This window comes from Palaemon carinicauda, chromosome 44 (genome assembly GCF_036898095.1).
Source record: "Palaemon carinicauda isolate YSFRI2023 chromosome 44, ASM3689809v2, whole genome shotgun sequence".
Lineage (NCBI taxonomy): Eukaryota > Metazoa > Arthropoda > Malacostraca > Decapoda > Palaemonidae > Palaemon > Palaemon carinicauda.
In genome coordinates, this window is record NC_090768.1 from 2,375,470 (window position 1) to 2,389,848 (window position 14,379).

A 14,379-nucleotide genomic window follows, 5' to 3' on the forward strand; every position below is an offset into this window, starting at 1 on the left:
GACGTATGCGCTAATTTGCGCGTACACTCTTGTTGCCCCGAAGGGACCAGTGCCTGTTTTATAAAAACAGGTTTGGTTGGCGCCCACAGCCCATCAGCAGCCAGGAACGGCAACGGCAGGTCAGCAGGTCTGACGGGTGGAAGGTAGGCGTGTCTTTTGTAAAGACGACCTTCCACCAAAGGGGATCGCGAACGATCCGCAGAGAGGTCCAGGGTTGTAGCAGGAACAGTCGGAGATCGATGACGAGGCTCCTCTGGGGCGGACTAGGGCGATGACGACCTTACCGTGCGGTGTCCTGCAGCCTCGCGCGTGGGAGGGTATTGGCGATCGCGCGATGGGGAATACCCGGGGTCGCGCGCGAGGGAGATTGCGAGGGCGCGTAGGGGCGCGCGCAGGAGACTTCATAGAGTGCGCAGGAATCAGATTGCAAGCGAGGGTGAATCTTCGCACACGCGGGCGTGCAGGATCAAGGTGAAGAGTCCGTGCAGGCGAGAGACCGTGTGCTCTAGAAGTCGATGGGTGCGCGCACGCAGGAGAGATATCTCTTGCGTGTGGGCGCGCAGCTAGAACCTGCGTGCGTTGGCCCGCCTCTTGTGGGCGCACATCAGGAGGAGATGGGCGTGGGCCCGCAACCTCGTGGGTGCCTGTAAGGCGCGCTGGCGAGGGATGGCGCGCAGGTGAAGGTAGACGGCGCGTCAGCGAGCGATGGCGCGTTGGAGAGCGCTGGCGAGTAGGGAAAGTTCTAAACTTCCCTACTGCGCCCAGATCCGAAGATCGTGGGCGTGCAGGAGATCGTTGGAGCAGAGAGCGCTGGCGTGTTGGTGAATGCTGGCGCGCATGGTGCGCAGAAGGTTGAGGGTGCGCAATAGCGTGTTGGCGAACAGGTGAGCGCTGACCGTAGGTGAGCGCTGACGCGCAGGTGAGCGCTGGCGCGCAGGTAAGCGCTGGCGCGCAGGTGAGCACTGGCGCGCTTTATCAGGAACCTTGGCAGAAGGTTCGGGCTGGCACGCAGGTGAGCGCTGGCACGCAGGTGAGCGCTGGCGCGCAGGTGAACGCCGACGCGCTTTAACAGGAACCTCGGCAGAAGGTGCACGCTGGCGCGCTATATCGATAACAGTAGGAGAGCGCCTGTGCGCTAACTCCGAAACTTCAGAGAGGTCAGCTGAACACATAAGGGACGTATACGCTAATTTGCGCGTACGCTCTTGTTGCCCCGAAGGGACCGGTGCCTGTTTTATAAAAACAGGTTTGGTTGGCACCCACAGCACATCAGCAGCCAGGTACGGCGATGGCAGGTCAGCAGGTCTGACGGGTGGAAGTTCGGCGTGTCCTTTGTAAGGACGACCTTCCACCGAAAGGGATCTCGAACGATCCGTAGAGAGGTCCAGGGTTGTAGCAGGAACAGTCGGAGATCGATGACGAGACTCCTCTGCGGCGATGACGACGAACCGAAGAGGCACCTCCCCACACCCTTGTGAGGTGAAGGAAGGCGAGCCTTCTGGCGTATGCGCCCTCTGGGCGCCGTTGGGTCAGCAAGCTGACCATCAGCAGTCCTCCGAAGAGGAGTCTCTGTGAGTGAACTCCCCCGAGGGGGAGAATCACCGGCAGGAGAGACTGTTGGACTTAGTTCCTCCCTCGAAGGATGAGCAAAGGGAGAAACTAAGCCTTCAGCTACAGCAGGTTAAGCAGTTGCAGAGGCATTAGGAGATACCGCATCGGATACCTCTGCCACCACAACCTCGACGAAAGACAGAGGATCAACCTCTGCCAACGTCGGCGATTGCTTGACAGCAGCACCCAACCGAATGATGTCAAACAAGGCTTCCTTGGAGGGCGAACCTTCGAGTCCCAAGGAAGACCAAAGCTGAAATAAATCAGTTACATTTACATTTAAATTTAATTCCTCCCCCGGGGGAAGAGGTGGAGCTGCCTCGCTAGGGGAGGCAACACCATCCCTCGAACCCCGAGGTTTGGAAACAGAACCATGGTCTACGCTACCACTCGACGGTTTCTTGGAAGAAACCGATCGAGTGGGAGCTTCGGAGGAGGTTTGGGCAACGGAAGAAGAATCTTTGGGTTTTTCCCCTTTCAAAGAAATCTTCGAAGGAGAAATATCCTGCCTGGACTACTTCTTCCGTCGCCGAGAAATTTTCTCCCACTGGGAGGTAGACCACTCCCTACACTCACCATACTTATTAGTTCTATCACACCGTTGGCCCCTACAGTAAGGACAAAGGGTGTGAGGGTCCGTCTCGACCGCCGACATAAATGTACCACAAGGGCGGTCGGGTAATCCAGGACATTTGCGCATGATCGCAGAGGCCAACTTCACAAACAAACCTGTAGGAGAGAAAGCAAAAAGACATTAATGGCTGTCAGAGAGGCGAGGGTGAGACCGGACACGTCCGACTACCACCCGAGCCGAGAGCAAAGTGAGCTCAAGCACAGGTGTGTGTGTGGGGGGGGTAGCAGGCTACCCTCCCTACCGCCCGCTAACTAGCAGTGGGGTAGTAAACCCTCGTTAAAATTCTAATGGCTCGTCATTTCAGCTACGCCGAAAGTAATAACCCCTATTAAATAGCGGGGTTTTTATATCAATTACAGAACAAATACTAGACTGCTCTAAATACAGAGGGATAAAATGGATATCCTAGATAATGAAGATCAATGACAAAATTAAAAAAGACAGAATAAGGAGTGGAATCTCATTAAGTGAATAGCAAATTGGATTCGTGCCAGACAAAGGGACACCAGATCAAATATTTGCTTTAAGACAGACAATGGATATACATAGGAAATAAAAGACAGGACTACACCTGGTATATATTAATTCAGAAAAGCATATGACTGGTACTAAGACAAGAAATATGTAGATGTATGAGAGAGAAGGATGTTTCTGTAAAAAAACATTTCAAGTGGCACACAGAGGCATCCACACATGTAAGAAGTTCTGTGGAACTACTGAAAAGTTTATGGTAATAGTTGGCTTATACCATAGATCCATTTCTTGGGCCTTGCATCTTTGACCTTGTGATGGTCACCATAATGGCAGATGCGAGAGAGATCCCATGGAATGTACTACTTGCTGATGATAAATTTGTTCATAACATATTCTTAAGCCTAACACATAACTTTCTTCACACTAGATCTTGTTTTAGGATATACTGTAGTAATAGCTCTAACACGAGTCTCTTTGGTATTATTATTATCATTATTATTATTATTATTATCATTAACTGCTAAGCTACAACTCTAGTTGAAAAGCAGGATGCAATTGTAATTGTTGCCTAACTGCTTGTATTGGAACGCTGACAAATGACTCCACATGATCTAATACATATTTAGTATAGCCTCTCCAATTTTACATATTTCTCATGTAGTTGCTGTTTTATTAAAAATAGAGCCAGAGATAATTGTTCATTCACCTAAATATTCTGAAACTTTTCTGCAAAAGCTTACCAAATCTTTTTCAAAACATGACCAAACAATCTTATGCCACTATATTTTTGGCTCTGTAATCCAACTTATTTCCCTTTGCACATTACTGTTGCCACCATTTTCATCAATCTGTTAGTCCACCTGGTTCATAATGTGTTGTAATTTCTGGTTAGCTCATAAATGAAAGGTTATCTAGATAATTTCATCAAATCACTTGCTATCCTGCTGATCCTGGAACTTTTCTTTTTACATCTTTCCAAGACTCCAGATGTTTTCTGCATTTGTTTTTTCTTTCCTGCTGATTATGGAACTTTCCCTTTTTACACATTTCCAGGACTCTCCAAACAATTGATAGTTCCTAAATGAAAAAATTATCCAGATACTTTCAGCAAATCCCTTTTCACTCCAGCCAATCCTGAGGCATTTCCTTTTCATACCTTTCCAGAATGATCCTAAATATCATCAAACTACGATGAAATAAAGAAAAAGAAAAGTTAGCAAACAAAATCTACTTATCTTAGTTTGCCCAAAAGAAAAGAATGAATACTTTGCCTTGATAACAGTACATGATGTTTGAATTCATTGATATATAATTTTGTCTACTAGCATGATCATCACATAGCAAACATGGATTTAAAACACCCACCCTTGGAACTAATTGACAAAGGGCTAAAAATATATTTTTGAAATAGAATTCACATTAATCATAACATATGAGGACCAAGTGCAACTATCAACTAATATGCAAAATTCTCACCACTCTGACTAGTATTAGTAAAAACTTTCAATTCAAAAATATATGGGTTTTCTACTCGAAGCTCTTCTGGGGCATCTTCACTACCAAGGCGAACACGTTTTATAGTGCCATTCTGGAATTCTGACCAGTATATAAAGCCATTATGGAATGCAAGGCCATATGGATGATCCAGCACATCTTCACGCAACATCACCTGAAGAAAAAAAAAATTATACTGCAAATACCAGGATGACTTTTACCTTTCAATGTAAGAAATTACTTCTTACCTTGCAGAAAAATATAATTATTTGTCATTAAGATAAAAAATATTTCCATTACACAAGTTTTCCGAAAACGTCATATTGCAAATAGAAAAATTAATGACTTACATTTCAGAGGTATTATATCAATAAATAATAACTGCATAACATAATTGAAAAATGTTCCATACAAATTCAAATGACCACAGTATAACTACAGTAGGAACTTACCTCTCTTCCTGTTCCATCAAGATTAACTCTTTCTATAACATTGTGGTAGCCATCACACCAGTAAAGGTTACGCTCTGCAAAGTCTACTGTTAAACCATTTGGCCACTGAAGTCCTGTAGTAATAAAAGGCTCTCTATTTGTACCATCCATCCAAGCCCTCTCAATAAGGCCTTCATCACCCACATTAAATTGCCATACAGTCCAGTACATATAACCTTCACCTGGATTCAAAACAATGGCTCTAGCATTGGTCAGATTCCCATGAAGAAGCATTTTGCGCTTTTCTGAATCTTCCATTGAGCACACAAATATGGATGACACACCCTGCAATAGAAAAACTTTATTATTATCATTCTTCCCTTAATTGTAGTAAGGAACTAATTTTACATTTCAAATTACTGCAAATGTTATTTTATGAGCAAACTAGTGCAGTGATAATTAACTACATCAAAACTTTCTCTTAGCCTTGGAAAGGAAATAATCACTGCTTAAAAAAAAAAAAAAGCTGCCTAGCCTGGACCCAAACCCTAATTTATGAATCAAAAGGTAAAAAGCAATAATTACTTCACAAAGCTATAAGTGTGGCAGTATCAAAACAGCCTTACTAATACTAAATAAAAGAGATTGTTTGTATTTCATGGGAATTACAGCCGAGATTCTATTTTTATTACAATGTTTGTAAGAATTCTATAGCAAGAGAGAGTATTAGAATGCATTCATATCCATGTGTATAAACATCATAAAGAATATTCCCAAAACTTCACAGAGAAGTAAACTCTGTGCAAGGCAAAGGATCACTAGGTAGTTATTCAAATACCTCATCAGTCCAGTAGATATTGCGCCCCATCCAGTCAACTGCCAACCCCTCAACATTTAATACAGCTGAAGTCACTACTGCTTCTTTCTTTGTTCCATCTAAACTCTGCCGTTCAATCACAAACCTAAAAGTTTATAAATAGCAATCAATACCATATAAGTTAACAATTCAGTGATCAACAGTCCATACTAGTATCCTAATACAGATGGCAACTCATATAAAATACCACACAGTGTATTTTAGTACAATAAAATCACTTATAACAGTTTCAGTAATCGTGTAATGAATACCTGTATATGGTGTAAATAAATCAAAGTCTAAATACTTTCATTCAAGTTTTAGTCTCAATAGTTTTTATAAGCCGTGGAAATATTACATATAAAAAGTATCAAAACCTCCTTTCAAGAAATAAAATTTCCCATCTTTCTGAACATATATTTTTACCACTATCTTCTCCAGCATTATTGCAACTTTCTTTGTAAGAACTGTGAGACTTTACTAATTCTACCTCTCAGCCACATATTCAAATACAGTGTAAGAATTTACTTTTATTTTGATTTTTAAAATAAAACCTTATTATATTATAGAATAAAACTTTTGTCAGGTAAATTTAATACTTGTTAAAACTAGCGGGTTGTTCCCATGATAGTTTGGTTCCGATGTTCATTTTTGTCTTGTCTCGCCTTTCGCTGTCTTTCTGTTCATAGTTTTAGTTCACGGCCGAGACTCGCACAGGGTGGAGGTAAGGGTGGTCTTTGTATTAGCTTATTTTCATTGCTATTTAGAAAAAGTGTATTGAGCCATTTATAATATTGAATGTTATTAATTTGTTATAGGCAGTCGTTAACACTTTGTGTGAAATGAGTATAATTTTTTTTTTGCTTTATATATGGTTGTTATTTTTGTTTTCAGCTTCTGGAGTAGAGGTCCTCTCCAGCCATTACCCACGAAGAATTTACTGCAAAATTTACTGTCGAATTAGTCATGAAGTTCTACTTTCAAGTTTACTTTCAAGTTGTCATTCTATAGTCATTTTCCTTATTGTTAGGTAATTTTTCAAGACATTTATAATAGTAATAGTCTTAAAGACTTACAATGTTATGTATAAATAAATTGTTTATGGCTTTTTATACAGTTTATGATTGCACCTCGACTTAGGACCATCCCATACGTCATGAACAGCATGACTTATTTTATATTTGTTTGAATAATACTACATACAGTAATCAGCAAATACTTATAAGCATATAGTTAGGAAATAACTGTGTTTTTTCAGGTACGAATGTAATGTACGTAGGAGTTCTCCCACATGAAAACCAGAATAGGAGTCTGATAGAGGTTATTTGCAAATCAAGTTCCAAGCTTTAACATTCCAACTCATGTAATTCTATTCCCATTAGAGGAAAGATGTTTTGTAGATGTTCCTCAGTGCATATCTATATTGGAGATAACTTTAGTTAATGAAAGTATAAGTTGGCCTATGACTTGCAAATTAAAATATGTGTGATTAAGCAATCTCATGTCTAAATTCAACATATTTCAATAAACGGATTTTGAGCGAAGCGAAAAATCTATTTTTGGGTGAGATAGCCATGACGTCCTGATGGAAGGTTCCTTCGGTAGCTTCCTTGGGTATATTTAACTACAAGGATATTTCCAGAGAATTAAACCACAGGTTATCACAGAATTCTAACTTCTGGTGCGAGTACCCTAAAGGTTTCCCTCTAGGATATCGTATATCAACAGGGGACGTATGTAATAACACGCCACATAGCTATCTGCACCCCATATAGAGTTAACACTTCGATATGGAAAGGTGGAGAATTACTGGGGAGCCGTTCCACAGTTACACTCATCCGTGGCTGCTTTTGGTACTCGAAACGTAAACAAACGGGCGCCATTGCTAAATGACGTCACGTCCGTCCTCATCCTGATGCCAGCTCCTTGCTAATCTCCATGATACAGCAGGACAGGGCGGGCCCTGAAAGGCTGAACTAGAATAGACGGGAGGGTCCATCAGGACGTCATGGCTATCTCACCCAAAAATAGATTTTTCGCTTCGCTCAAAATCCGTTTTTTGGGCTCAAGCCATGACGTCCTGATGGAAGAGTACCAGAGAATCAATGTATCGTGGAAAATTTCCCCTTTTTTAAAGTAAGTGCCAAGGGCTCCGAATAGAGGTATGTAATGTGACCTCGGTAGAGGTTCCGTGGGGATCCAGCTTCCTGCCCCCCTGGCAGAGAAGTCTCGGCGGATTATACCAAAATCCGAAGTGGTCATCGAAGGGCTACTCACCCTGCGGAGAGTTCGTGCAGGACTCGGAGACAAGACAGAAGGTTAATATTCGGGTAGGAATATTCTCAAGTGTAGACAAGTGATAATTAATCACTATACTCCATGGATTAGAGATCAATCTGGTCTCGAAGACATGACGAAGGTAAGTATTCAAGTAGGAACAATACGCAGCATGGGTGAGTATATAATACAGATAATCTATATTATTCTTCTCATTCCAAAGGAAAGAGGTAATGAAACTATGGCAATCATGTATTTCATGATGGTAATAGGAGCGAAGAGAGACGCACAAGTAATAAAATAGACATTTTATTTCATAAATTGCAGGTTATAGTAATAATAATTGCAATAAAGGGTGTAAAGTTAATTTACAATAATAAGAATAATGTACATAGAAAACTAAAAGACTTCAATCTTGAATCTGAAAGAAATTTCACATTTAGAAACACAAGTTCCGGAGGAACGTCAGTCTTTATCAAGGAAAAACACATCATGCCCTAGGGCATGTGGCACTCAAGTGAAGTCTATGACATTTCACCTTGAAAGAACAGTCTATTAGAAACACTAAGTGTCCATGAAATCACTATGTATCACACAAGGGTCAACACAGGCACCCTTAGAGTTAAAGTCCCAAGTAACTCGCTGTTCTATGCAGAGTTAAACGGCAGGTTTCATAACACTACCTGCGGCTACCACGAAATGTTTAACTTCATGCACTTGTTTTGCGTAGTGCTTGAAGAAAACGCGCGACGATTTCCACCCTGTGAAGCTCGAGGCTTTCGAAATCCATACTCTGGAAGAAATTCAGAGAAGACGCGACTTTTCTAGGATCATGACCTGCGGGTGTACCATCTCCTGGTGGGTAATTCATTTTTTGCGAGAAACGTCGGATCAGGGAAGAGGGTAAGTTCTCCTGTATCTGCAAACAGGATATGACCCTCGTCTCTTGATAATGCCACTATTTCGCTGACTCGGGCTCCCGAGGCGAGAGCAAAAAGGAAGATAACTTTTTGAGTCAGGTCCTTGAGAGGGCACAAATCGTTGTCCAAGGTAGAGGCAAAATGAAGCACCTTGTCCAGAGACCAGGAGATAGGTTTTGGCGGAGGTGCTGGGCGTAGTCTAGCGCATGCCTTTGGTAATTTATTGAAGATATCGCTGGACAGATCAATCTGGAAGGCGTACAGTAGTGGTCTAGTCAAAGCCGATTTGCAGGTAGAAATCGTGTTGGCTGCTAATCCTTGTCCACGAAGATGAATGAAGAAAGACATGCAAAAATCAATGGTGATTTCCGTAGGATTTTTTGCTTTGACGAACGAGACCCACTTTCTCCAGGAGGATTCGTATTGCCGTCGTGTGGATTCGGTCTTGTATTCCTCGAGGAAGTCTAGACTTTTCTTCGAGATCCCAAACCTTTTCTTTGCGGCTAGGGAGAGAAAATCATGAGATGAAGGTCCCTGACTTTCAGTGATGAAGCGAAGACAGTCGACTTCTGTACTTGCTGGGAGAGAACTGGGCCCGGGAGGGGGATCAGCGTGGGCTGCAGCTCCAGGACCAGGGGGTACCAGTTGCTCCGGGGCCACTTGGGAGCCACTAGGGCCGCTCTCCCTTTGAAGGTTCTCAGTTTGGAGAGGACTTTCAGCAGAAGGTTGGGGGGAGGGAACAGGTATATCCTGGATCATCTATTCCAATCCAGTGACATGGCATCCACTGCTTCTGCCTTGGGGTCCTCGTACGGGGCCACATATCGAGGAAGTTGATTGTTGTCGCTCGTTGCGAAGAGATCGATCTGAAGTTCCGGGACTTGGCAAGAGATGAAGGAGAATGAGCTTGCGTCTTGAGACTATTCCGACTCCATTAGGTTTGTCCGTGATAGAGCGTCCGCCGTCACATTGCGGAATCCTTGTAGGTGAACTGCAGACAGGTGCCATTTCTTCTTTTCTGCCAGACGGAAGATTGGAAAAGTACCTGATTTATCTGGGGCGATCTCGAGCCCTGACGATTGAGACATCTGACTACCACCGAGTTGTCCTGAGTCAGACGGATGTGGATCGAGGGAGGCGGAGAGAGTTTCTTCAGGGTGAGAAGGACCGCCATGGCCTCCAAGATGTTGATGTGAAACGTCTTGAATAGGGGAGACCATGTTCCTTGAACCTGTCGTTGGTGGGAGTGACCTCCCCAACCCTCCAGTGAAGCGTCCGTGTGGATGTTGAGCGATGGAGGCGGGTGTTGAAGAGGAATGGACCTTTTCAGGGCCTTTGCTTCCGACCACGGCTTTAAGAGTAACCGAAGTCTGTTTGGGAGCCGTCTCTTGAGGTCTCTTCGAGCGATGGATGCAGAACGTCTCCAGACTCCCACGGCATCCTTTAGCTGTGCGCGAAGCACTAGGTTTGTCACAGAGGCGAACTGTAGAGAGCCTAGAACTTGTTCCTGCTGTCGTCTTGAGATCCGTTTGGATTTCAGCAGTTTTCTGACAGACCCTGCTATTTCCTTCCTTTTCTTCTGCGGGATGGAAAGGCGGTGTGACTGAAGATCCCAATGGATTCCCAACCATTGGAATCTCTGAGCTGGAAAGAGGCGAGATTTCTCGGCGTTTATCTTGAAGCCCAGATGTTCTAGGAACTGGGTGACTTTGTTGCAGGATCGTACACAATCTTCAGGCGATGTCGCCCAGACCAGCCAGTCGTCTAGGTAAGCCATCACTTGGACGCCGCGAAGGCGGAGCTGTTAGACGATGGCGTCTGCCAGCTTGGTGAAGATCCGTGGGGCCACGTTGAGCCCGAAGGGCATGGCCCTGAAGGCGTAACTTTTCCTTTGGAGTCGAAATCCTAGGTAGGAAGAAGCGTGATGGTTCATTGGAACGTGCCAGTAGGCATCCGCCAGGTCTATGGAGACCGTGTAGGCCCCTTGAGGCAGGAGGGTCCTAATTTGTTGAAGAGTCAGCATCTTGAACTTGTTGTTCGCAATGAACTTGTTGAGGGGGGATAAGTCTAGAATGACTCTGAGTTTGTCGGAGTCCTTCTTGGGGACGCAAAATAGTCTCCCTTGGAACCTGGTTGACTTTACCCTCCTCATCACCTTCTTGTTCAAGAGTTCCAGGACGTACTCTTCCAGGAGGGGGGTTGACTGTTGGAAGAATTGCTGGAAGGCTTGGGGTTGTTGTGTCCAGCTCCAGCCTAGTCCCTTCTTGACGATGCTGTGTGCCCAGGGATCGAAGGTCCAACGATCCTGGAATTGGCGGAGTCTTCCTCCCACCGGAAGCACTTCATTGCTTCTGGTGTCCCGAGGGTTTGCCACCTCGGCCGCTAGCTCCCCTTCCTCCTCTGCCTCTGGAGGGGCGGCGAGACGAATCTCTGCCGGAACCTCTGTTTGAGCCTCTACCTCTGGGACGAAAGGTAGTGGTGTGCTGCTCAAATGCAGGGGTGAAGACCGATGACTGCGATACCACCGGTTGGGTGACCAGCTGAAAGGTCTGTTGTGGCTGAGCTGCCACTTGGGGAGTAGCGGAACCCGGAAACTGCCGTCTCTGTTGACGTTGCTGGGGTTTGGGCTTTTGAGGTTTCCTCTTAGGTTGAGGGCCATCGTCCTGAGAGGATTTCCTTTTCTTCGACATGCCCCACTTATGGAGAAGGTTCCTGTTCTCCGTAGCGGCCTTGTCAGCGATCTCTTTCACCAAGGAGGATGGAAAGAGGTATTTACCCCAGATATTGGAGGAAATCAGCCTCCGGGGTTCGTGTTTCACCGTCGCGTTCGCGAACACGAATTCACGACAGGTTCTGCGAGCCCTAGTGAAGCTGTACAGGTCCTTCATTACCGTTACCAAAAGCGTTTTGGCTAGGACCATGTAGAAGTCCGGGATTCTAGTGTCTCCGGCCATGACTTCAAGCTGTACCTGGAGGGACAGCGATGCGGCAAGCCTCTCCTTCGTATCTTGTTCCCTACGAAGGAGGTGATCATTGAGCTTTGGGAGGTCCTCATTAAACTGACGACCGGCAACGTCAGGCTCTAACTTCCCCACTGTGAATGTTGACTGGACGTCTTTCCAGTGTCTATCATCAGGGGGAACAGTAAGGGAGAAGGGTCTGCACTCCTCCAGTACAGGGCAAGGTTTCCCTTCTTCCACTGCTTTTAATACCGCAGTGAAGGCCTTTTCTATAAAGGGGAAGGTCGCATTGTTCGGCGCAACAAAGGTTGGGTGCTTTTTGCTAAGCGCCGGCATCTTGGAATTGGTGAAGCCCCTACTCTTCACCGTATTGGCTAGCATAGCCTGGGCCTTCGTGAGATCGAACACAAATACCTCCTTCGGTTCGGTCTCTTCTTTAGAGGCGGGTTCGGACCTGAGCCGGATGTAACAGTCCGGATAAGCCTCAAAATTCGGGAAGAATTCCACTTCTTCCAACACGATCGAGCCGACCTTCTCACTGATGAAGATCTTGCCAGTGGTGATCGGCATGTGGTCGGCATACCTCCATGGGTTAGTATCCGAGCAAGCAGGGAGGTCCTTAACCGAAATCCGTTTCGGTTGTTTAAAACTTCCTAAGTTAGACCTGAATAGCTCGTGGGTCTCGCGAAGTTTTTTATCCATGAGGGCTTCAAGCATCTTGAAGACCTCCTGAGTGCCTGATGGGAGAGGATCCGGGGTGGCAGAAGTCGAAGGAACGGATTCCTCGGTCAGTGTAGGATTCGGTGCGGGGGTAGGAGTGGGAGCGACCTCATGCTCCGAATCAGGGTATTCCACTTGATCTTCCTCATAGTCGAGCTCCTCGCCCATGAGGTTCCTCTCTGTTCCTTCCGAAACTTCCGACATACGTTCTGCGTTGTCAGAATCTAGACGGCACTCATGCATGGACTGGGCCATGACAATATCAGGTTCCACCACTATCTGGACGGTGGGAATCTGATCACTGGGGACCACTGAATCTTTTGATGCCTTCGGAAACAGCAAGGCCCTCAAATCTTCGGTGGTGAGATACGGTCCAGTAGCGTTCTTCTGGAACCCACGCACCCACTTGCGTAGCTTCTCCCAAGCGTTGTCCCTTGCCTCTGCTGAAGGAGGATCGTCGAACGCTTCGACCAGACGACTCTTGCAGACTGTACAGTGCTGCGGGTCCCAGAATTTCAGGTCGCCTTTCTTGGCGGCGCAGGGGGCGTGGGTCCGATACGCCTTGTGCCCGTAGAAGTCCGGGCGTTTCACTCCGCAGAAGTTGCTTTCGCACTTCATATACTCCTCCTGTAAAAGAAAGAGATCATGAGTACATGGAAGGCATAAGAATGACTTACATTACTCTAAGATCAAGATTAAGTAATCAAAATTTTATTTAACATTAAATAATTCATAAGTATTATAATGTTTGAGGGTAGAGAGCGGGAAAGGAAGTAGATAGACATATACTTGTGAATCCCACCCAGTCGGTTACCGAAACCTTATCATTAGGCAATTTCTTTTGTGGCCGAAGGACACAAAACGGAAATCCATGTGGATAAACCGTGGTGGGTAGAAGCTAAGCCTCTAACAGAAATTGCCTGCGAGGTGTATCAGGGACTGAGACCACTCAGTTCCCTGGGGTAGAAAGGTAATAGGAGACCCCGTATTAGATATAGGTTCCGGCAATCGGGCGTGCTAAGACACACAGAGTATGCTGGAATATTGTAATGTGCAAGAAGACAGCACAGCCACAAATTTAGATGGTAAGACAATACCTATATATAGAAGTGGCTAAGCCATCTGGCTGCAGTGTGAGGACTGTTGGCATGTTGTCGGCAGGTATGAGAAGGGGTGCATGTCCCTTGGCACCTCCGGAGGGTGCCGGCAGGCCGACGGAACGCCGGAGGCCGATCCAGCAGGGTGGAAGGCATCAAGACAGACACATTGAGTATCTAAGCATAATACCATCTTGGCGACCGCTGGCACAGGGGCGGGTCGCCGGCGGGAGGCGGCGGCTCCGGCAGCCGAAGGCTGACGGCTTGGTGAGCTTGGATCAGTTCATAAGATAATTATGTATATGGCAGTATACCCAGACCGCCGGCAATCAATGCCGGCACGCCAGTGGCCGGCCCTGAAGGTCGGCCAGCTGAAACTAGGTAAAGGGAGGGGTGGGACATCGGCTGTATGCCGGGGGTAGGCGGCAGTCTCCAGCACACGGAAGGCTGACGACTTAAGAGGAGGGGGGGGAAATCTTATGAAAGAGTGTCACCAGAGGTAAGGCAGTATCGCCGGCAGTAGAGGCGGCAAGGGACCGGCACCATGATAGAAGGAGAGACAGGTAAGGGGGGGGGGATTGGAGGGGTAAGACCACATACCCCTCCGGCATCCCTCTGGAGAGAATGCACTCATGAAAGGAGTAGGTACTCCTAGCATCCAATGGCAGGGGGCCGGCAGTCGGCCGGGTGCATGGGGTAACCCAAGGGAGGGTTAGAGTACACTCAAGAGGGGGAACCCCCTGCTGGACAAACCGCTGCCAGTGGCTACCCCCATAGAACGCTATGAAGGGTATGTGTACCAGAGCGGCCAGCTCAGCAGGAGAGCAAGATAGCCCTATCACTCCACCCAAGGGAGGAGTTGTAGGACTAGGGACAGATGTATATAGGCAAGCCTATGTATAGGC

General features: G+C 46.1%; 1 protein-coding gene across 3 annotated transcripts in view; it reads right to left on the bottom strand.

Moving 5' to 3' along the window:
- The window catches only part of LRP1 (LDL receptor protein 1), a 1,015,507-nt gene that overhangs the window by 754,149 nt on the left and 246,979 nt on the right, over positions 1-14,379 (bottom strand). For all 3 annotated transcript variants that reach the window (XM_068367027.1, XM_068367026.1, XM_068367028.1), the window contains 3 exons: positions 5,483-5,606; positions 4,666-4,989; positions 4,196-4,388 (listed from right to left, as the gene is read on the bottom strand). In XM_068367027.1, the coding sequence (XP_068223128.1) occupies positions 4,196-4,388; positions 4,666-4,989; positions 5,483-5,606 (641 nt within the window). The remainder of the gene's footprint in view (positions 1-4,195; positions 4,389-4,665; positions 4,990-5,482; positions 5,607-14,379) is intronic.